We start from the raw sequence: 22,733 nt of genomic DNA, 5'->3' as shown, positions 1-22,733 counted from the left end.
GTAATGTCACCAGGATGCAGGTGGGAGGCTGGAGATGGATGAGTGGATTCACCGAAAATGATGAATTTGTCTTACAAATTAAGTTTTTAGTCAAATTTACTCTTATGATGAGCTTGCTGGTAGTTAGCCAGGTAGTAGCAGCAGTGTTTGCAACAGAGCTGATGCTGCTGACTGCAACGTCCCAAAAAAAAAGAAAAAAAGAAGAAGGACTGAGCAGCCTCCTGCACACGATGTACTGTCAAGATAACCGCGTTTAGTTTATATCGTCTCCCAACGGTCCACAGCTGAACACCAAAACTTAAGAATACTAGAAGATTATGTTGTACGGGTCAATAACAAAAGTTGAACTGGCAAATAGGATTACTTGATGATGTCCAAGCATATTTTAGAGTCCAACCGAGCTCCTGCCTCTCGGCGCCCCCTTAGATGTGCGTCTCGCGGTCGAAGCCTGAACTTAGAAAAAAATTGAGTGTTCAAAGCAGGCCTGAATACGGATGCCAGAAATAATGGAAAAGGACTCTGGTTCTATTTTCTGGGTTTTCTCTCTGAACTGGGGCCACGATTAAGACGGACGGCCGGAGGCAATGTTATTGTTCCGCTAGAGGTGAAATTCTTGGACCGGCAAAAGGCGGACGAAAGCAAAAGCATTTGCCAAGACGATCACAAACAGATTTGTGGGTCTGATACTGATAAACCGATATTTAGAGCTATAGATAGATATCTCCATCTATTTCTACATATACACACCATATATCTATCTATCTATCTATCTATCTGTCTGTCTGTCTGTCTGTCTGTCTGTCTGTCTGTCTATCTATCTATCTATCTATCTATCTATCTATCTATCTATCTATCTATCTATCTATCTATCTATCTATCTATCTATCTATCTATCTATCTATCTATCTCAATATTTACTGATCAAGTTCGCAGGCCTCTTCTCTCTTCTATATTTACATTTCTACTGAGGCTATTTAATTTTGCACATCTGGATGGAGAACTAAAATGGAGCCAGTGTGGACAGGAGCAGACGACCCGCGGTTGCTGATGAGCTGTGACTGTGAGCCTCAGTCCTGAGGACACAGAACACCTGCTGGTTTTCAGTCCAGCCATCTGATCAGTGATTGAATCACCGCTGGGACGGAAACCAGCAGAGCACCGACCGTTGCTCTGACACGACAAACCGACTCCGGTTTATTTCTGTTTTGGGCTGTTTGGTCAAAAATAGTTGCTCGGTTTTGATTTTGCTTTTTGCTTTTTTTTTTCCCAGCCTAGAATTCTTACCAACAAAAAATTAGGTCATTTTTATCCGTTGGCAATCTGGAGAAAGTCATCCTAGCTTTTATCTCTGCCTCTTTGGATGCTGCAGCTCTCCGTCGGCCAGCCTCACTCAGAAGTTACTCTCACTGCCTCGACGTGAACTCAGTGCTAGTTTAAGTACTTGGGTTTAGACTTAAATCCCTACATTTAAGGTTCAGATTAACCAGGATTTAGTCATTTCCAAGACTGTGTTGTCGTCTGCTGCTTCCAGTGCAGTTGTTACAGCTACTATCTCTGTAGCTACGGACACCAGTTACCACAAAAATAATAACTAGAGAATACTAAGAGAGCACAATACGCCACCGAAGCTACACGGAACTATAAATGTGCCATTTTAATACGTTTTTAAGAGATGTTCAAATACCCATAATCCTGCTGTTTGACAGATTTTATCCAAGATTTTTGGGAGATAATCTAAATCCTGTATATAATAATTATAGATGGGCTTTTTAAGCAAAAATACATATTCAAAATTTGCTCCATTTGATTGGATCACTATTCGACTATTGATTGACTATCAAGGGATGGGAAATGAATGTCCCGTCCCTAATTGAGTGAGTGATGTCCATATGATTGAGTCATATTACCCGGAGTAAACCCCTCTCAACCAAACTTGGCTCTAATTTCACATTTGCCAGTTGAGGCATTTAAGTCAAATAGGCCCGTCGACAAAATTAAGCCAACTGTACAGGAAATATCAAAGTTGAATATCAGTAAACAAATTAGAAGTGTTGTTTTCTGGTCCTCCAAATATTCTGGTCCTTCAAAATATCAAAAAACCTTTTAGGTGTAAATGTGTGTGGCCTGTGTTTATAAAAGGGACTTTTGGGTCTTTTTTTTTTTTTTTTTTTTTTAATGCAAGCATGAAAAACAGCAATTATAGAGGTCGGATTTGCAACCAAAACTATTTGTGACGAGCAAAATGTTCAAGTCTGTGACCAAAACCGATAAAACTGTGAAGGAGAATTATTTTGCAATCCAAATAATTTTATTCTCAGTCCATTTATATTCACCGACAAAACTTGATTTTCGAGTGGGAGAAATTTCCTCTCAGAACAGTTTTTTTTATGCTTTCATTTAAAGTACCTCCCATAGTGTTGATATACTCGTCTCTATCAATCAGTTCATATTAATATTGCTTTAGAGTTTTGGACTCTCCACTGGTTTCGGAAAAAGATCTGAGGGGTTGCAAAAATGATCAAAGGGGACGATGATTGCTCCGACAGACAGAAATTATACCGAGGAATTTGAGCAAAACAGCAAAATGCTCGTATCGGGGGGGGTCACGATCAGCTGGACCTGCGTGGAGATAAACAGTCCCGCCCTCCCCAAAACGACTGATCCTCCTCTTCACTCACCGAATGCTGCCCTCGAAACACACTTCAGTGGCCTAGCTTTCTGTGCGAGAACCCCTGCAACAGTTTGCTTTGGCTTCTATTTTCCTGCTACGAAGCACTCACGGAGCCGTTTTTTGACGGAGAAAAGTGCACTACAAACCCCATTCATTATTAACACGGTCTGATATGGAGGCCGACCGCGCCGTAGCCTCGGCCGGGGCGTTTGTTTTAGTCCAGTCTGGGTTTCTGGTTGGGCAGCACTTTAAGTTCCCGACAGGTCGACAACTAGTTTCACTGGTTCTGTTTTATGGGTCAGTTGGCAGAACACGGTGGCCATTTACAGGACAGCAGAGACGTCTGTTTCAGTGTGAGCAGTAAAGTAAACACACAAACGGCAGAAATACACACCCCCACAACGCAGGGGACTTTCAGGAAAAAGTTTATATTTGCAGCAGCGCCAGAAAAGATTAATGGATTTCTATACGTTTGTGTGCGTTTGCAGAGTATCTTCGCTCAGTTCCAGTTCAGCAGCGAGCGCGTTCTGCCATCGGATGCACTGCGCAGCGCTCTGGCCAAGACTTTCCAAGACGAACAACGCTTTCAGCTGGGCATCATGGACGACGCTGCGGAGTGCTTTGTGAGTCTGCGACAACACACACGCACGCACACAAATGGGAGAAGTGAGGGGATGCCTGAAGTTCTGATCTGAGTGAGTGTCTGAGGAAGTCCCTCATCTTTACTGCAATCATAGCCTCTTTTTTTTTTTTTTTTTTTTTTTTGTCAAGCACATAAAGTTTAATGTTTTGTATTGACTCTGTGTGTTTGTGAGGCTGCTGTCGCTGCTCGTTGGGTTGTTGTTGGTTTTTGGATCCCGTTCCAGCCTGCTTCCCATGTTTTTGTCGACCTGCCTTACGTCTTGTAAACCATCCTTTTTGGAAGTAGAGCTCACTTAGCTTTGACTTACTGCCTCAGTGTTGACCACTCCACCTTCTTTTGAACCGAAACAAAAAGAATAGATTATTTATTTATTTTTTTAAATGGCCAACTGGTCAGGTTTGAGGATTTTCCCGCATTTTTTGACGTTACATTAACAAGAACTAAAAAATAGCACATTTTCAGGGTTACAATTACTTAAAATATTAGAGTTTTATGAGGAGCAGACACGAACATATTCTGGTCGCACTCCTTTAACTGATAAAAAAAATACTCTTAGGTTTTATCACTAATGTCTTTACACTTTCTCATCATCTTCCTCTCTTCGTCCCTTCCTGTTGCTTTCTCTCCACCACTTTCAGTCTCTTTCTCGCCCTCTTTTTTTCTGCCTTAAGGACCTCCGCTGTGTGTGCGTGTGTGTGTGTGTGTGTGTGTGTGTGTGTGTGTGTGTGTGTGTGTGTATGTGTGTGTGTGTTTGATGTGTGTGCCTGAGAGGCACTGTCTGATCGATTGGTAGTAAATGTGTTCAGTCAGGGAATCCGTCGGCTTCTTATGAAATATAGATGCAGCTCTCACGGTCAGATTAACAAGAGCACCAACATAGAGGAGCCAAAACACACACACACACACACACACACACACGTACGCGCGCACGCACGCACACACACACACACACACACACACACACACACACACACACACACACACACACACACACACACGTGTATATAAAAACACACACACACACACCACACACACACACACACACAGCACACAGCACACACACACACACACACACACACACACACACACACACACACACACACACACACACACACACACACACACACACACACACACACACACACACACACACTAACTGATGTTGTTGCCATTTGTTTCTCAGGAGAATCTCCTGATGCGGATCCACTTCCACATCAGCGCGGAGAGTCGAGAGGACATCTGCACAGCCAAGCACTGTATACCACACCAGAAGTTTGCCATGACTCTGTTCGAACAGGTAGGAGACCGTTCACTGCCTCTGCCACCTTGAAGAGCTCTTACATGGTTCCCTTTTTGGGGCTTGAATTTAAAAAAAAATAACCAAGAACACGAGCACGGCTGCAATGAAGCTCAGGATGTGTGTTTGTTTGCAGTGTGTGTGTAACAGCTGTGGAGCCACATCAGACCCCCTGCCCTTCATTCAGATGGTTCATTACATCTCCACTACATCCCTCTGGTAAGACCAGACACACACACACACACACACACACACACACACACACACACACACACACACACACACACACACACACACACACACACACACACACACACACTGCAGTAAATCTGGCAGCAAGCTGTGGCTGGGTGGCAGTAAAGGAAGGTACAGCGTGTTCTCTAGTTTCCTGCACGGGTCCCTGCTGAACACTGAACTATCAGCGCAGTCACACACGCACATATCAACACACATTATGCACACACACACACACACACACACACACACACACACACACACACACACACACACACACACACACACACACACACACACACACACACACACACACACACATGTGTACATTCATGCATATGCAAGAGCAGGTGAGCTTGTGCATAATGTCCGTCCCAATGCAAAGGTAAATGTTAGCATGCAAATACACACGGAGGTAAATCCACCCACTGGGGAAGGCGTGTGTGCAAACTCAGAGGTGTTACATAAAAATCACACACTCTCCGAGTCAATGAAATCGGGAACAGGGGAAGTAATCAATCAGGTGTTTGATTCAGGAGACCCCTGGGGCGACATAAATCTATAAGTGGAACGGCGGGCCGTGAAAAGACCGACCGAGAAGGAAATAAGAGGATATATTCCTTTTGGAGATGAAACACAGGCGAGGAAATAGAGGGAAGGACGGGGGTGGGGGGCAAAAGTACAAATAATAAAGACACTACGTGAAAGGTAGTTGTGGGGCACAGAGGTGCCGCCACTCTGTGTTTGCGCCTGTTAGCTCTGCCAAGCTATTTTTACCCTCAGCGAGGCCTGTTGTTTACAGTCTAAATAGGCAAATATGCAAAAGTCAACACGAGTAAGATAATCAGAGGGCAACGAAAACAAAACAAATTGGGGTTCAGTAACAGCTCAGACAGAAGTAAAGCGAAGTACAAGGGTACGAGCACGCTCTCGGCTTTCTTAGCCTCACATCCGACTGCATCTGAAGAGAGAGACGGCGAGCAAGAGGCTGAAATCGAGCGAGAGAGCACAGAGAAGAGGTTGAGTTCATTTGGGGCTAATGGAAGGAGGAAGAGGAGGAAGGGAGGATGGAAGGAGGACAGATTTTGGATGTTTATATATATATATATATATATATATAGAGACAACCTTGTTTGTCTTCGACTGGAAGGGAATGGTGAACTTTAATCTTGCAGCTCTGACTGTGAGCGTTGGGTACGAGCTATTTTGGCACTCTTACCTATTTTATTATATGTTTTTACCACGGCACTGCATTGTAGCTGCACGTGTCAGGGAATCGGCCATTATCATTTTTATTTCCTGTATAATTTATGCATGGTACTATTATACCAGACACGGTACGGTCAGTTTTCCTCAAAATTCAGAAGTAGTACTGCTTTTACCTCTCTTTTAAAGCGTTTATTTCTCTACGAAGCACTTTTTATATATATATATATAAAAAAGAGAAAAAACAAAAACAATGCTGATTCATTGCACACATAATCCTGTACACGGTACCGACTCGCTCAGTTCATTTGGTATTCACAGAGAATAATAACGCATATTTGAGTTTGCCCTTCAGAGGACAATTGTACTTAAAAGGGATAAATGGTGCTTAGTATTAAAGAGTCATCGCTTTGAGCCTTGCTGACCGAAATTGTCTCCAAAAATGCAGTTTTCTTCCACAAGTACAGCTTTTTGAAATTAATGTAAATGAACTTATCCTTTAACAATAACAATAACATTGATATTATGTTATAGCTTCCTGCTAATATAGCTCGACTGTTTCACGAGGGTCAAAGATCCTGATCAGTCAGACAGGTTTGAGAAATTTGCTTTTTTTCCCCACAGCCTTCCTTTCTGGCTTTATAATTTTAGATTTGTTGTTGTTGTTCTTCTCTTTCTCCTTAGTTTTATTGTCTTTAATAAAGCAGAGGAGAAAAAGCCCGTGGGACCGACTCCGAGTCGGTGTAGATGTGTGTAAATGGTTGCCTGAGCAAGCAGCAGAACTCGACATCATTTGCAGACAATTGTTTCATTTCCTGTGGTACTTCTGGCTGAATATTTGTCGAAAAGCTTTTAATTCTGCGGCGTGTTGTTCATCACCAGCGCCGGTATCTAAATGCAGAGCAAGAAACAGAAAAACAAATTTGGTTTGGACAATAGATTTTTTTTTTCATCTGGTCACTAAAGCCAATTCAGGGATGCATTCATTCACTGAGCGTGAAATTTTGTGGTATGTGTGTGTGTGTGTGTGTGTGTGTGTGTGTGTGTGTGTGTGTGTGTGTGTGTGTGTGTGTGTGTGTGTGTGTGTGTCCAATGCTGCAGTAACCAGGCAGTGAGGATGCTGGAGTGCAGAGAGAAACCCACACCGGACATGTTTGGAGAACTGCTCCGCAACGCCAGCAACATGGGAGACCTGCGCAACTGCCCAGTGAGAGCTCACACACACACACACACACACACACACACACACACACACACACACACACACACACACACACACACACACACACACACACACACACACACACACACACACACACACACACACACACACACACACACACACAGAGCTTATGGACACATATTTCAGTGTATACATTCAGCAACTTGATATTGTTGCCTTAAGAGCAGGAAAAGTGTGGTTTTTTTTGGACTTTAATATTCAATAGATGAATGATGACATATAATCAGCAAAACAAAAAGTGAAAATATGATTTGCTCTGTAACCACTTTGGTAGTTTCATCCCCTCTTTGTTTCCCCCCCCCTCGGTCTTGGTGGGTCTGTGTTACATAATCGGCAGCTCATTTGCATCTTCCTTTTTTCTCCGTTTTTCTCTTCCCTTTCTATTTTATTACCGGGAGCGTTTTTTTTTTCAGAGTTGTCCTCGGCGACCTCCTTCGCAGTAAACCACAGGGATCATCATCTTCGTGCAGCAGAAGCAGCATGTTTGGGCGTTCAGGGGAAGATCAGAGTGAAACAATAGACCTCATATTCTGTATACTACGTTTGAGTGAGAGCCGCAAATACACCATTAATTATTGCGAATGGAAATTCAACCATTCTCCAGAGTATATGTGGGAGCTTGCAAATTTTCTTGCGATTTCTCCACAATTAAAATTGTTAATAGAAGCTCTGCTGTAGGCATTACGGCCCAAAATAAGCCTTTCCAAACAAAACTTGCTTCATCAACAAAAATAAACTCCTTGTGCAGTCAGCAGCTCTTCAACCTTTCCTCATCATCACAACAAACCGCATCACGGTCAACCGCAAAAAAAACCGGACAAACAGGAAGTGACAGGATTTATGGGAAATGTGATCTTGTCGTGGATATCGCGCAACCAATCGTCACACTTTTTCGTGTCAGTCGAAGCATACAGTTTAAAGTCAGAAGAGATTGCACTTTGTTTTTGTGCGTACAGTTTGTGCTGAATTAAAAGGACGTATTTTTTTTTACAGAAGATGCAGGCTGTTCTCTATTACAGTCACAGACCGTCTGTTTTATAAAGCTACTTCATTTTATGACCTTTAAACTTTGAGCCTCCTGGTTTAGGTTAAGAAAATAAAAAAATAAAAAGATGAAAATGAATATATTTACAGCTATGTTTGTGATGTGCAGTATACTTATTATCACAGGAAGTGATTACACAACTCTTTCTTTATTACTTAGTAGTTTTGGAGACAAGCCGCTGCCAAATCAAGCATTTTTGATCACACCAGTTGAAAAAAATTCTTCAAAAAACCTGGAGGAAGTGATTTACTGTGTGCTTTGTGGTCAGGAGTGAATACGCAACAGAGAGAGAGAGAAGGAGCTTCAGAGAGGTGCCGGTGTGGCAGTGACGGAGGTGAACACAGGAATGTGTTCGATTGGGTGTTATGCAGATTTGTGTGTCGTGCTGCCACATGGGAAAGGGCTGCTGTTGAATAGATCCAGTCTGGCCCCACACACACACACACACACACACACACACACACACACACACACACACACACACACACACACACACACACACACACACACACACACACACACACACACACTCTCTCTCTCTCTGCCAAAGTGTCCGCACAAAGAGCCTCCTCTCTGGGCACCGTGGAACAGCTGCCCCTCTCTTCACACACAGCAACCACCTCTACTGCTGCAGCCACACTAACACACACACGTGTGTTGCCACTGTGTGCGGCAGTCCTGTGGGAGACTCACAACCCGCCTCTGTTTATCTTCCATCACTTGCAGCGGCTGATCTTTTGTTAATACCACCTTGGGCTTTGCTCAAACACAGTGAAGGTATTTGGACGGGATCGAGGCTGCTGGAAGATATTGTAGGTGCCAGATTAGAGATAGGAGAGTGGGACGGTGTTTGCTTGATGCCAAACTTCTTGATAGACAAGCTGAAATTTGTTCAGGTATAAACTGAAATAAATTTAATTAACTGAATAAGTTCTGGTCGAAGAAGTTTTCAGATCTTTTACTGCTTTAACTCATTAACATTCACCCCGTATTGTACATTAACAAATCCTCGGAGCTTTCTCATCCTTCGCTGGACTCTTCCTGAGCAGAAGTACAAAACTATCAGCCGTCTTTTAATATTTTAGCTGTTTGAGGCACAGAAGATTTGAACTACTTTATGGATTACTGTGGTATTTTGATCTGCTACAGAGCACCATAAGATGGACATATGTTTTGGATGTAATATATGCAAAGTAACTAGTTTAAAAAAAAAAATAATAATAAAATGTAAGAGGGTAAAAAAAACACTGACATTTCACTCTCAAATGTAAGGAAATAAAAGTAAAACTTAGATAGAACAAGTATTTTAACTGTACTTGAGTATGCAAACGCCTGTAGGACGATGCATCAGCAGTTTGTGACAATTGTATATATTGAATTGTAATAAACTGGAATCCTCTAAGTGGTGGAAAGTTCTGTGTACATTTCCGAAACAGCCTTCCCCAAACCAACCGTCTCCCCAGCTGTCAACACTTTGATAAAAGTGCGATTGTCTTTTTATTTCAGTGCGTTGTGAGTTGTCAGGCAGCAGAAGCACAAAGGTTTTCCTCAAGTGGTTTCATTTTGCTCTGAAGAACGCCACAATCAGCATTCTGCAAATCTACAGTATCATTTGACCAGCAGCCGGGTTATATAACTCACCGTCACTGGGAAAGGTCTGCAGAGCCACAGTAAAAAAAAGAAAAGGAAAAGGACAAAACAATTCTTTGCCTATCAAATTCAGAGATGAGACCGCACCGATCAATGCTGTATTATGAAGCAGAACAAATCTGTTTGTACAGTCGTTTGATGAATGATGTTGTCAGCGGCTGTTCTCAGCAGTGACACAGCACAGAGGGCTAACCGGAGCTGTGTGTCCTGCCCATGTGTCCTACGCAAACAGATAGCCGGCGTCCCGGTGCTGGCTGCTGCTCCCTGGCTTGTGTTTGTGTCCCTTTCTGAGAATTGAGAGGCGGTCCCTGGCAAAATACCTTCCTGCCATCTCTGGTGCCAGTGCAAGACGGCCCGCTGCCCACAAAGGGAGTTCTGTGTGTGACTGTGCGTGTGTGTGTGTGTGTGTGTGTGTGTGTGTGTGTGTGTGTGTTTGGCAAAGTGTCTGGTTGCCAGGGTGTTCTCAGGCTGTTTCCGTGCCCGCTCTGCCAGCACTGCGTTCATGCTCGCCTGTGTGTGTGTGTGTGTGTGTGTGTGTGTGTGTGTGTGTGTGTGTGTGTGTGTGTGTGTGTGTGCGTGTGTGCGTGTGCGTACTCGCTCTGCGGTGGGTCATGACTCAAAGGAAGGATTCAGAACACACGGTTCTGAACTCAACAGAAGGCCCAGGGGACAAATACAACTCAGCGCAGCACTTCTTCCTGTCGTTCTCTCTTACAATCCTTTCATCATCTCTTTTCTCCTGCTTTTTTATCTCTTCCCCTCATTCTCCTACTGTTCAGTTTATTTGTGTGTGTGTGTGTGTGTGCGCGCGCGCGCGCGCGTGTGCGTCCGCGCGCATGCTCGTGTTCATCACCGCCGAATAACGGGATGGTTTTAGCGATGTGCGCGCTCTGTGCCTCACAACACATGATGAATAAACCTGCTTAATCATACGCTCTTAATTTGTGTGTGTTTTTTGTTGTTTTGTTTTAACCTCCTCCTCTATGCTATCCCCATCCCAGAGTAACTGCGGGGAGGTGTTACGTATCCGCCGGGTGCTGATGAACTCACCGGAGATCGTGTCCATCGGGCTGGTGTGGGATTCAGACCACTCTGACCTCGCCGAGGACGTCATACACAGCCTGGGAACCTGCCTGCGTCTGGGAGACGTAAGGAAATCACGCATACATTGACATGTGTTACGCATGCCTGTGTGAACAAACTCACATCAATACACAGACACTATAGAAAAAAAGCTTTGTGTACAGTGTGTCGAAGTGAGCCAGAGGGGATACTAACTGTACATGTGAGGGCTTAACAGTACAAAATGTTAAAGTAAAAGAGTAGAAATGGATAGATGTACCAACCAGGAAAGGATCACGATTCTCAAATTTGCAAATAGTCACTAAAAAAGTTAAAAACATTTTTTTAAATATTTTATTCAATGTTATTTTCCTTGTTTCTACCGATGCCTGGTACTAATATGTCACTATCACCAGGAGTTGGCGGTAATGCACCTAAAAGCTGTTTGCTATCCTTCACTAAACAACAAACAGAGGAGAAGAAGAGCACGTTTGCGACCAGGTGTCGGTAAAACACGTGTGGTGCTGAGAGGTTAGGAGCTCCGATACAAACGGGAGAAACACGCAAAGGCGACTCCAGCCATCGAAAAGCTCGGTGTGGAACTGGAAACGAGGTGCGGTACAAACTGTGCCAGGTAAAGCTGGCACATCATAAGTCCGCCACAGCTATGCACAGTCATTTGAGAACAAAGCACCGAGCAGACGGTCCATCCGCAGATCAACAATCAATGACGAGCTTTGTCATCAGACGAAGTAAGTTTGATGTTAAATGTGCTGAGGAAACGACAGCGAGGCTTTTCAAAGTTTAATGGCATTTGTTGAGCCCAAGTTTACCGCATGAGTGACTCACTCTCTTTTTGTGTGCGTGTGTGTGTGTGTGTGTGTGTGTGTGCGCGCGCACGCGCGTGCGTGCGCAGTACTACACAAATCTAATGGCAGGATTTGTGGTATGGCATTGTGTCATGTGGTCCACCAGTTTGGTCCAGATTGAAATATTTCTTCAAATATTATCTGGACTGCTTCGAAATTTGCTTCAGACACACTCAAGAGATTTTCAGAGAATGAATCCCATTGACTTTGGTGATCCCCTGACTTTCCCTCTGGTGCCGCCCCAAGGCCACATTTTCCCCTCATTTGTAAGAAGGTTTGCAGCCAAATAATTGCAAATATGTTTGGCATTAATTGAAAAATGTTTGCATGCTAACCTGATTATCTTTACTGGTAGCATTACATAAAATAAATCACTTTAAAAAAAAAAAAAAAAAAAAAATTATAACATGGGTAGGGTAATAATAATGGTCCAAAATGACAAGAAATTTCGAAAAATATAAATATCCCCTGTTGAGAAAAAGCAATGATTAAAACTCTAGATTTGAGTTCTGTTGTGTAGTTGGCAAACCGTTTCTTTGCGCTAGTTTCCTCAACTCAGACAGATAAAGATGAGATGTTACGGCGTTATGCCAAAGTTCAACCCGCATATCCACTGTTTGACTCTTTGTCGTTAAAAACATTAATCCTCCTATTTATTGCGTCATCACTTCACATACCGTGTCCGTAGCAGGAGTAGAACGCATTTCTTGTCCAAATTGAGACTGCGCGGGTCGACGGTGTTTTATTTTGAAAATATTCCCGGAGTTTGATTTCGTTTTCTCGACAAACTTCGCGCCCAGACGATCTGCTCTAATCTAGATTGCCGCGGTCTCAGAGCAGCTTCCGTCAGCAATAGACTCGCCGCCTATCTTCAGTGGGATGTGAAGCGTTGACCAGTTGAAAATAGCCATAAGACTCGATGTATTTCTGGAATTTCTAGAGAAGTTTGGTCACTATTTCACTTTACTGCCATCTACTGGCTTTAAAGATGTACAGCACTTAGTAGGGCCAAATGCCATATCCTGCCAATTTAATGAAAGGGGGGAAAATAAATTGTAAATCCTGGATTCGGATCCGCTCCTAAATTGAATTGCATTCTTTCTTGGCCCGTGCGACATCCATTCTTCCGAGTCTCATGAAAATCGGGCCGGTAGTTTTCCCGTGTCATTGCTGACAAACAGACAAACAAACGGCACCAAAGACATAACCTCGCTGGCGGAGGTAAATTATGAGCATGCTCAGTCTGAAAAATCAACAAATTATGGCACAAACATCACAATCAGCCCGACTTCCATTTCTCTCATACGGAGCTCAGTGAACTGTTCCCTCATCTCCTGCTGCAGCTTTCACACCCCACACGATCTCAGACACACACACACACACACACACACACACACACACACACACACACACACACACACACACACACACACACACACACACACACACACACACGTCCGTCCCTGATCCTCCGTGTCATGACTGAGCAATGTTGATGCATCTTAATGCCACTGTAACATCTCCAGCTGCATTCTGAAGTGATAACCATGAATAATGGATTAGTGAATATGAATATGTGTTATAGTGAGTCAAGTTTTACCCTCTGTCTTCTGTCGTCTGTCTCCGCCTGCTGCTCCGTCTCTTGTTTTCTTTCCGCTGTTGTGGGAGGAAACTAGCTGTTCACTAGATTATACATTCAGATTTGTTTTTACCTTTTGTTTCGCCTCCCGTATCCCTTCTTCTTCTCCACCGCTACATTCACTTCCTCTGTTTATCTGCATCGGCTTAGTGTCTTTCCTGCTTCCTTGTTACCCTTTTGTGATCTTTCTCTCAGATTGGATCATTTTAGCACTGAAACTAATAGTCTGTTGAAGCAAATGGATTCTGATAATCGATCATTTTTTTTTATTGCAAGTCATTTATCAAGCAAAAACACTGAGCACTTTTCAGATTTGAAAGATTTTCTCTCTTGCATTTCTTTGTAATTTGGAATATTTTGGAGTTTCGGGCTGTTGCCTGGACAAAAAAAAAAGAAGGGGGATTTGAAGATGTCGTCTCAGGCTGTGAAAACTTGCCATGAGCTATTTTTGGACATTTTGAAGACAAATTGACTAAAACAAAACGATCAATATCAAAATTGACTGTTGAACGCAGGCCTCGGTGATTCGTCATGTCACTGTATGAAGCCTGTGTGGGTCTTTGCAGCAGCAGGTGACATGGAAGCACCGCGAGTTTGGATTATAGAAGGTTACGTGAACCGACAACTTGAGTCCGTGCATATGAATTGCAGAAGAAGCAGCGGGTGACCTTACCGAGACGTCGATGTGAGAGCGTGTCTCATTTCTGCATGAGAAGCTGCAGTGTGTATGCAGCACTGTAAAGAGTGTGTGCAGTCCCCAAGCAGAGGGAAGTGAGGAGTTTGAGAAACAGCAGTGTGTGTGAAGGATTACTGCATACGGCGTATACACTAGGTGAGCAAAAATGTGCTTGTATTCACATTAACTCCTCTGTCTCTATCTCCCCCAACGTACCGCACACCTCTCCCCCTCCCCTCCTGCCCTCCTCCCCTCCCTCTCTCTCTCTCTCTCTCTGTCTCTCTCTCTAGTTGTTCTACCGTGTGACAGAGGAGAGGGCTCGCCAGGCGGAGCTCTACTTGGTGGGCATGGTGTGCTACTACGGCAAGCACTACTCCACCTTCTTCTTTCAGACCAAGATACGCAAGTGGATGTACTTCGACGACGCCCACGTCAAAGAGGTGAGACACACAGTTGGGAGTCGGCATGCTGCAACACAGAGGAGGATGTGCGGCGCAGCATCTGGCGCATCTTGAGCTGCGCCCGTGAGAGCAGGACTGACAGGAACTGTGCTGTGTGTTAGTTTAAGTGCTGCACGGTCAGGTCTTTTTTGCTGTAGTGGCGGCTTGAGATTGATTATGTGTTTAAGGTCTAATCCCCGTCTTTGTTTGAATCTTAGCAGTTGAATCTAAGAGCTAAAGCCGGTCGTGTGTGTGTGTGTGTGTGTGTGTGTGTGTGTGTGTGTGTGTGTGTGTGTGTGTGTGTGTGTGTGTGTGTGAGAGATTTAAGCATGACAAGGCTGAAATATTGAATGGATTTTTGTGGAGAATAAACAGGAAACCTGGGTTTATTTGTGCATGATATAAAGTGACTGAACATGTCCTTGGCACCTCTCGGTCACAGTCCCCACCGTGGGTCATATTAGATTATTGAGCTAATGACAAAGTGTGATAATATGATATCAATAAGGGCACACAGCAGCACAAAGTGGATTTGACCTTCTACTTTTGGTGGAATATGCGTAATGTTATCTCTTAATACGGATAGGTTTACTTCCTCTGTATGTGTGCGTGTGCGCTTATTTATACATTTCTGAGTGTATTCCCCTGCTGCACCTCCAGATCGGCCCGAAGTGGAAGGACGTAGTGTCTCGCTGTATCAAAGGCCACTATCAGCCCCTGCTGCTGCTCTACGCTGACCCCCGTGGGACGCCAGTGATACTGCAGGACAGCCCCAACCCCTGTACCAGCTCCAACCCGCAGCTGGAGCTCCAGCACTGCAGCAGCAAGGCTGGTTACGACAGTGAAGACTCCGGTACAGAAAAGATGATAAACTCTGCTCCAGATCAGATCAGATTACTTCGGTGTTTATCAAGCGGGGGCACGCAAGGTTACAGCATTAAAGCTCTGACCTTCAACCCTCTAATCCAGGGGTGTCAAACGTACGGCCCGCGGGCCGGATCCGGCCCGCCAGGGGGTCCAGCTCGGCCCGCCGGATGACTTTGCTAAGTGTGAAAATTACAGAAAGACATAAATTGCATTTCTATGAGAATATGGAGGTTTATGAGTACAAACGTTTTGTTATTTTTTTTTTTTAATCGATCCAGTAATTGCTTCAAAAACAGCGGAAATGCGACGTCTGCTCCGGAGGAAGAAGCGCTCGGTGCCACAGGCAGCAGCGCTCGCTGCTCGCTTCGTGACGCGTTTGACGTCAAACGCGTCACGAAGCGAGGGAATCTGCAGAGGAGGGCCGGGGCAGATAAACAGCGGGCTGATGTCTGAGTTTTTGCTCTTTATGTTTCTAGTTTATTGTAGAAAGACCTTAAAACAGTGTTTATCATCCAAAAGCCTTCACCAATGATTTAAACATAGAGAAATATTGTCGTTATGTATGCGTTATTATGCTATGATTTTACTGGTCAGGCCCACTTGACATCAAAGTGGGCAGTACGTGGCCCCTTAACTAAAATGAGTTTGACACCCCTGCTCTAATCCAACTTCTGCCTCTGAACACTGCAGAACCTCAATTTATGTTCCTGCCTGTGACGGTAAACATATGCAAATGCGGGATTACCTAAAAGGTCGCCTCTTTTTTTTTAAATTTTTTTTTAATTTATTTCTTTGTTTCCTCGCAGGTCGGGAGCCATCTATATCCAGCGACACTCGTACGGACTCGTCAACAGACAGCTCGAGTCACCGCGCTTCTCGCAGCCGATCCCTCCACCAGTCCACGGGCAGCCACCTCTCCAGCGAATCCCAGACCACAGTGGTCTGTAATTACGACATCGGCACACCGCCGCTTGGTGCTGACGCTGGAGGTAAAACTACAACGTTATCTGGTACTCACAAAAAGTGCAGCTGCACCTTTGAAACAACTCTGGAATACACGAGTGGCCGCAGTGCTTTCAGGAAGTAAGAGAAAGAATTCAACTACAACACTTCTTATTGATACCAGTAAAAGAAAACAGGTCCGTTTTGGTTTTTTTTACAGTTTAGGTGGAAATGAAGTGAGGTTTTTTTTTTTGTTACTGTGCTTCCTCGCTGCAGACTCTTCAGGTTACGCGCCTCGTTAGTGGTTATGCTCACATTTATTTGCACTGCTGCCTAGATAATTGCCCCCCTGTGGGATAAATAAAAAGAGTTATTGGATTTACTTGCGCTTCCTTTCCCTCCCTTTTCTCCCACGTTCAGAGTCAGCAGTGGAGGGTCCTCCTCGCCCTCCCTCTCCCCCTCTGCAGGAGTACAAGGAGACGGCCGTCTTCCTCCTCTCCTCCCGCAGACCTCTCACCTCCTCCTCCTCCTCCTCTCGTCCCCTGTCCTCCTCCTCTTCCTCAGGAGTCGGGGGCTGTGAGGGCGGGGTTGGGGGGCCCCACTGGGAGGATGAGAGCACGAGCAGCGAGAGCAAGTCCAGGTACTGCACCGCTGATACACATCGACTTCGGACATCCTGCCTTTTAATTCGCGTTTATATAATTTACAGTTGTGGATGAATTTCTTGGTACTCGTCACGGCTTATCGAAACAAAGCTTCAGTCTTCCTGAAAAGTGCTCAAATTAAAGGATCGTCTCATGTACACCTGCGTGTCGAAGAGTAAAGCAAACAAAGTGTCAAAAAGAATTCATTATTGCTTCTTCGACAAAGATTATCCTAAAAGGGCTTCAAGAGATTTGTTGGTTCCCCCAGAAAAATGCTAATAACTGGATTGTAGTGATATTTTAAACATCTGTCTTTAATCAGTATTATGCCTTCCATCTTATCATTGTCATTCAGCTTATGTAAATGGGAAAAAAAGTGGTGACTCTGCAGTTTGTTATCACGGTGTGCACGACACTGAACATGGATGAGAGAAAGCAAATGAAATTTAATGGAAGGATTCCAACAAATTCATCCACGTCTGTAATAATGACTGTTTGATTCGTTCTTGTCTGTAGTCCTACTCAAGTAAAACTGCTGCAGTACGGTAACTTTTAAGTAAAAAAAAACAACGACCAGCAACTTAAGTTTTATAAGTAAAAGTAGATGTTCTGCAGTAAAATGACCCGTGTGACACAATATTTTCTATATGACATTATTAGATTGTTAATAGTGATGATTTTACTATTGTAGCTGGTCAACATGCAGCTACTTTATATACAGTTAGGCTCCAGAGACCCACAAGATAAATCTGAGGGAGTGGTGCGGAGATGATTAATGGGATAGAAAAAGAAGAACAAGCAAGACAAACTGGTTTGTTTTCCAGATTTAAAAAAAAATAAAAAAATTTGGTGAGTTATTGGATGATTTAACCTCTTCAGGCCTTGAATATAAATGAAACCGTGTGAGAAATGTAGAGGGGAAATGTCTGGCTGGTGAAACTGAATGTCTCCAGGGGCCCAAACACAGACACAATTTTCAAGCCATCACAAGCCAGAGTCTAATCATCACTAGTGCGTAATATTTATTAATGTATATGTATACTTTTAATGCAAAGTCCTAATCTGTAAAATAACCGATTATTGTAATTGTCAGATAAATGTAGTGGATTAAAGAGGATCGTGCCTCATAGCTTGACAATAATTCCATTTCACTTTCTGAAGTTATTTTCCACCTGTGATATTTGAACAGAAATATTAGTCACGCTGCCATTTATGAATTAAATCAACTAACTAACGTCAAACAGGTTCAGTAATATAGAAGACGTATGTTTGAGGCTGTCATCCACCAAAAAAAACCCGACTTCGCCGGTCTTTTCTTAAAGCAGCTTATTACGACCCGCAGTTACGTTTTAAAAGACAAGGAACCTCTTTGTAGTAAAAAAATAACAGGAAAACTGTGTTTATCGTTGCCATGGCAATGACAGCCACATAACTTTAAGTGGACAGTAACTTTAACACACAGCACGGTTCGAGCCATCATTTGAACCCAAACCATTGTCTCTCCCTCGTCCTAACCAATCGGTTTTTCTGGCTAAACCTAACCAGGGCAGTAATTCAGGAAGCAGTCCTGTGGGTCGTATCTGAGCAAAGAAACAAACAATTAAAGTGGGTTGGAGGACTTGCGAGGTTCGTGTAGTCATTTTATGGTCACAAATATTTCTTTTACCGTCCAATAATACATGACCACAATCAGAAGATGCCTCCAAACACTGCCTGCGACAAAAGGCAGCCCGCAAACATTCGGCACTCTTTCCACAGCAGACGCTGCAACCGTGCTTCCTCACCACCACCTGTTTTCAGCAGTTTAACCGTTTCCACCTCCGTGCCGCTGCCTGTATGTCTTTTTCCCCGCTAAAGACATTACTAGTATGACATCTTCCTCCCTCGCTCTTTAGCTCTTCTGGAGGCCGTTACAGGCCGACCTGGAGGCCCAGGAGAGAGGCCCTGAACATCGACAGCATCTTCACCCGACAGAGAGGCTCCTCTCTGGGCTACAACACTCTTCCCGGCCCTTGTCTCCCTCAGGAGCCCCAGGACTCCCTCCCCTTGGCGGGACCTGCTCCGCAGCCAGGCCTGCAGGAAGCGGAAGGGACGGAGATCGGGGAGTTGGAGGCGGGGTTTGGGCTGGTCGGGCAGCCCAGGTCTCTGGGCGGCGGGCGGACGATGGGTCCCCCTCCCCCTCCGCCTCTGAGAGGGGTGGAGCACCAGCCACGTCTGATTCAGAGGATGGAAAGTGGCTACGAGAGCAGCGAGAGGAACAGCAGCAGCCCTGACAGGTAGGAGACTCACAAATAACAATTACTGTCTGTTGCTCTCAGATTTTGTCGTTCATCACGCTTCTCCTTCTCGGTTTCTCGTTCACTCGTTTTTTTTTTTTTTCCAGCATAAAATACGAACGTGACGCTAACAAGAACAAATGATCCAAAACTGGTGTTTATAACAACAAACCAAACAATAAACACATCTATCTGTCTGTATTGTCTGCGTTAGCAATATTTCCCCCCTTTTGTCTCATTTTCTGTCTCTTCTGGGTTTTTGGGGGGTTTTTTTTACAGGGAGGTGGGGCAACAGAAACGAGTGCTGATGTCAGGACCTTCGTGGCGTTCGGTGCCCAAGTCAAAGAGCAGCAGTGCCATCCTGCAGGAGCTGCCCTCCCCCAGCTGGGGTGGCGGCACCAACTCGGGTGTGTATTTCGACACGTATTCGCACGTATCTACTCGATCTTGTACTTGATTTGATCGTTTTATGTTCCGCCTTTTGCGATGGCGCGTTTTCAGGCCCGGGGCGGAGTGAGCTGGACGAGCTGCAGGAGGAGGTGGCGAGGAGGGCCCGCCAGCAGGAGCAGCAGAAGCGGCGGGAGGCGGAGCGGGAGGCGGCCATGGGATTCAACCCCAAACCCAGCAAATTCATGGACCTGGACCAGCTCCAGCACCAGGGTATGGATGAAATGGGGATGAATGGAAAAAGTGGCTCGTGGATGAGAAACGCGATAGGCGTGGGAGTTTAGGCATTTTCTGAGGAGAGCAGCTGAATAACAAGAAAATATATTTTCTCACGTACCTTTACTGGTACGCGGTTTTGGCTTTATACGCCCAAGTTTAAGGTATTTAGATTTGGCGGTGAATTGATTTTCATTTCTGTCCCATGAAAACTGTTCATACATCTGCAGAGATGCAACTACTGATAAGTGAGAAAATATGTATGTAAAATTCGTGTGATTTGATTTGAAGGTCAAAAGACAAGTTTGTTTAAAGCTGCACCAACTTCGCATGCACCAGACGAGTTTGGTCTTTTAATCCCAATTTTCACTCCCAAAGAAAGTAAAAAGCAGGCAGATCTTTGGCATCGCATTTTTGAGGCTGTGTCATGCTGCTACACTTCGTGATCCAGGTGGATAAAGAGTACTTTTATGTTAAAATCTTGTCTGGTGCAGCTTTAAGGTCACATCATCACCTCTTGTCTAGTTTAGCAGTGACAGTGACTTGTACATCCGTACTTCTGTCTGACCTCGTCTTTGTCCTCGTTCCCATCTGTTGGTCTGTCTCTCCATCTGTCCCTCTCCGTTGGTATTTTTTTTTTATTTGTCAGTTAGTTCAGTGTGTTTTATGTCGGAGTACGTGCGTGTGTGTGTGTGTGTGTGTGTGTGTGTGTGTGTGTGTGTGTGTGTGTGTGTGTGTGTGTGTGTGTGTGTGTGTGTGTGTGTGTGTCTGTGTTTAAGATTTCCAGCTGTGTTCGGTGTAGCTGAACAGAGCAGAGAGCTAATCCCCTTTTACTAACACGGAAACTCCTGTGAGACGTTCACGGAGCAGCACAGAGTGGGAAACTCTTTGTGGGCGATTCCCATTTAAAGATCCCAAACCAAGTCCAGGTTCAGAGCTCCGATGTCCAATGTGTGTGTGTGTGTGTGTGTGTGTGTGTGTGTGTGTGTGTGTGTGTGTGTGTGTGTGTGTGTGTGTGTGTGTGTGTGTGTGTGTGTGTGTGTGTGTGTGTGATCGTCTGCTTACAAGAAAGATCATCGGTGTGTTTTTTGTTTTATTTTATTTTTGTATGTGTTTATGTTTTTACCCATCCACATACAAACATACATTTCTATGCATATACATATATTCTGTGTGTGTATATATAAATACATAGATATATATATATACACGGCAAAAATGAATGGTTGTGTGTACTTTTGTGTCGTCATGTTGCGTTTGAGATTAGATCTGAAATATGGACTGGAGTCATAGTTCGAGGGGCGCGCCACTAATTTTACATGTCCGAGCCAATTTATATCAAGTCAGTGAAGATTACTCAACTGCCTGTGAGAACAGTTGCATCACTTCTTCTGTGACTCCGGAGGAGCTGTGTCAATTCTGGGGTAATTATTCAGCCGACATCGGCGGTGTAATCTTATTTTGGAAGTGGGCACCACAAATTTTTATAACAAACTGGGGGCACGGACTTTGAGAGATTTGGCCATGTGCCAGTAAGGGAGGGTCTAACGGTTGATCACTCATTAAGGACTAACTAGAATTACAGCATGACAGGAGACAGTTCCTCAAAATATGCATGTCGCTGCAAAGAAGCTACAATTTCTAAAACGTAGATGCCTCGCAAACATCTTCAACCTGACAGCACAGAAGATCTGTACGATCGGTACAGTTTGAAGGTGGTGAGCACCCAAAATGAGTGTAATATAAAACACGTGCGTATAAAATGCCATAACTTCATTATTTTGTCTATCTATTTTGTCTATCTATTTGTGAGAAATGTTGTCAGAATCGGCGAATGAATTCGTGAGCTACAAGCTATTTTTTTTTTCGCACAAACGTCAGCGACCTTTGGCCACCAAAATCGAATCACTGCATGTTTGAGTCCAAGAGAACGTTTTTGCCAAATTTGAAGAAAAGTGGTGTTCTTGAGATATCGCATTCACGAGAATGGGGGGGGCAGACGGACAAACATAACATAAAACACAACACCTGCGGCTACGGCTATCGTAGGTGCGGAGGGATAAAATGTACACATTTTGCAGTTTGTCTTTAAGCCACATTGGCTCTATGGATAACAACGTCACTCTGCGAGTCCACCAGTCTGGACCAGACTGAAACATCTCCGTAACTATTGGACGGATTGGACGATTCCCGACGGCTGACTCTGTGCTCCAGGAAAAGTCAGAAAATCACCGCTCGTCGGGGCAAAATGCTGTGTCGTCAAATACTTTGACGTCAGCCTCCACTGTTCTGCGTTTCTAATTCGCAAATGTGAGCATGCTCACACACAATTATAGACTATAACTGCTCAATATCAGCATTTAGCTTGAAGCAGTGCTTTGCTTACGTATCGCCTCCGTGAGCCCCAACAGGCCTGTTAACTTAGTAAATCACTCTCTGCTGGATGTGGACTGGGTGCTGGAGTTGGACTTGCCTTCTGTGAAAGCTGACTCATTGTAGACCTACAGGCTAAACAATCTTGCATGTCAAAATTTGTAATTGAAAAAAAAAAACAGATAACGGAGCACTTGCATCGCTACGCACGCTGTCTCAACTGAAACAATGATCGTGTCTTTAGGACTTGCGATTTGACTTGGACATGACCTAAAGGACTTGGCTTTAGATGT

At 44.3% G+C, this 22,733-nt stretch overlaps 1 protein-coding gene across 4 annotated transcripts in view; it reads left to right on the top strand.

The window, feature by feature from the left end:
* Positions 1–22,733, top strand: part of usp54b (ubiquitin specific peptidase 54b) — a 53,975-nt gene that overhangs the window by 18,475 nt on the left and 12,767 nt on the right. For all 4 annotated transcript variants that reach the window (XR_011311551.1, XM_069713080.1, XM_069713081.1 and 1 more), the window contains 12 exons: positions 3,160–3,294; positions 4,498–4,611; positions 4,748–4,830; positions 7,153–7,258; positions 10,991–11,137; positions 14,526–14,675; positions 15,336–15,528; positions 16,349–16,531; positions 16,905–17,124; positions 19,024–19,404; positions 19,684–19,811; positions 19,906–20,064. Coding sequence is in view for 3 of the 4 variants with exons in the window: in XM_069713080.1 (XP_069569181.1) it covers positions 3,160–3,294; positions 4,498–4,611; positions 4,748–4,830; positions 7,153–7,258; positions 10,991–11,137; positions 14,526–14,675; positions 15,336–15,528; positions 16,349–16,531; positions 16,905–17,124; positions 19,024–19,404; positions 19,684–19,811; positions 19,906–20,064 (1,999 nt within the window). In the remaining variant the exon portion in view is untranslated. The remainder of the gene's footprint in view (positions 1–3,159; positions 3,295–4,497; positions 4,612–4,747; positions 4,831–7,152; positions 7,259–10,990; positions 11,138–14,525; positions 14,676–15,335; positions 15,529–16,348; positions 16,532–16,904; positions 17,125–19,023; positions 19,405–19,683; positions 19,812–19,905; positions 20,065–22,733) is intronic.

Source organism: Brachyistius frenatus, unplaced genomic scaffold, assembly GCF_029030835.1.
Source record: "Brachyistius frenatus isolate BFR_SWC_R1_liver_20210118 unplaced genomic scaffold, ASM2903083v1 Contig_115, whole genome shotgun sequence".
Lineage (NCBI taxonomy): Eukaryota > Metazoa > Chordata > Actinopteri > Embiotocidae > Brachyistius > Brachyistius frenatus.
Note: the sequence above shows the minus strand (reverse complement) of the source record. Positions and strands in the feature narration are given on the sequence as shown.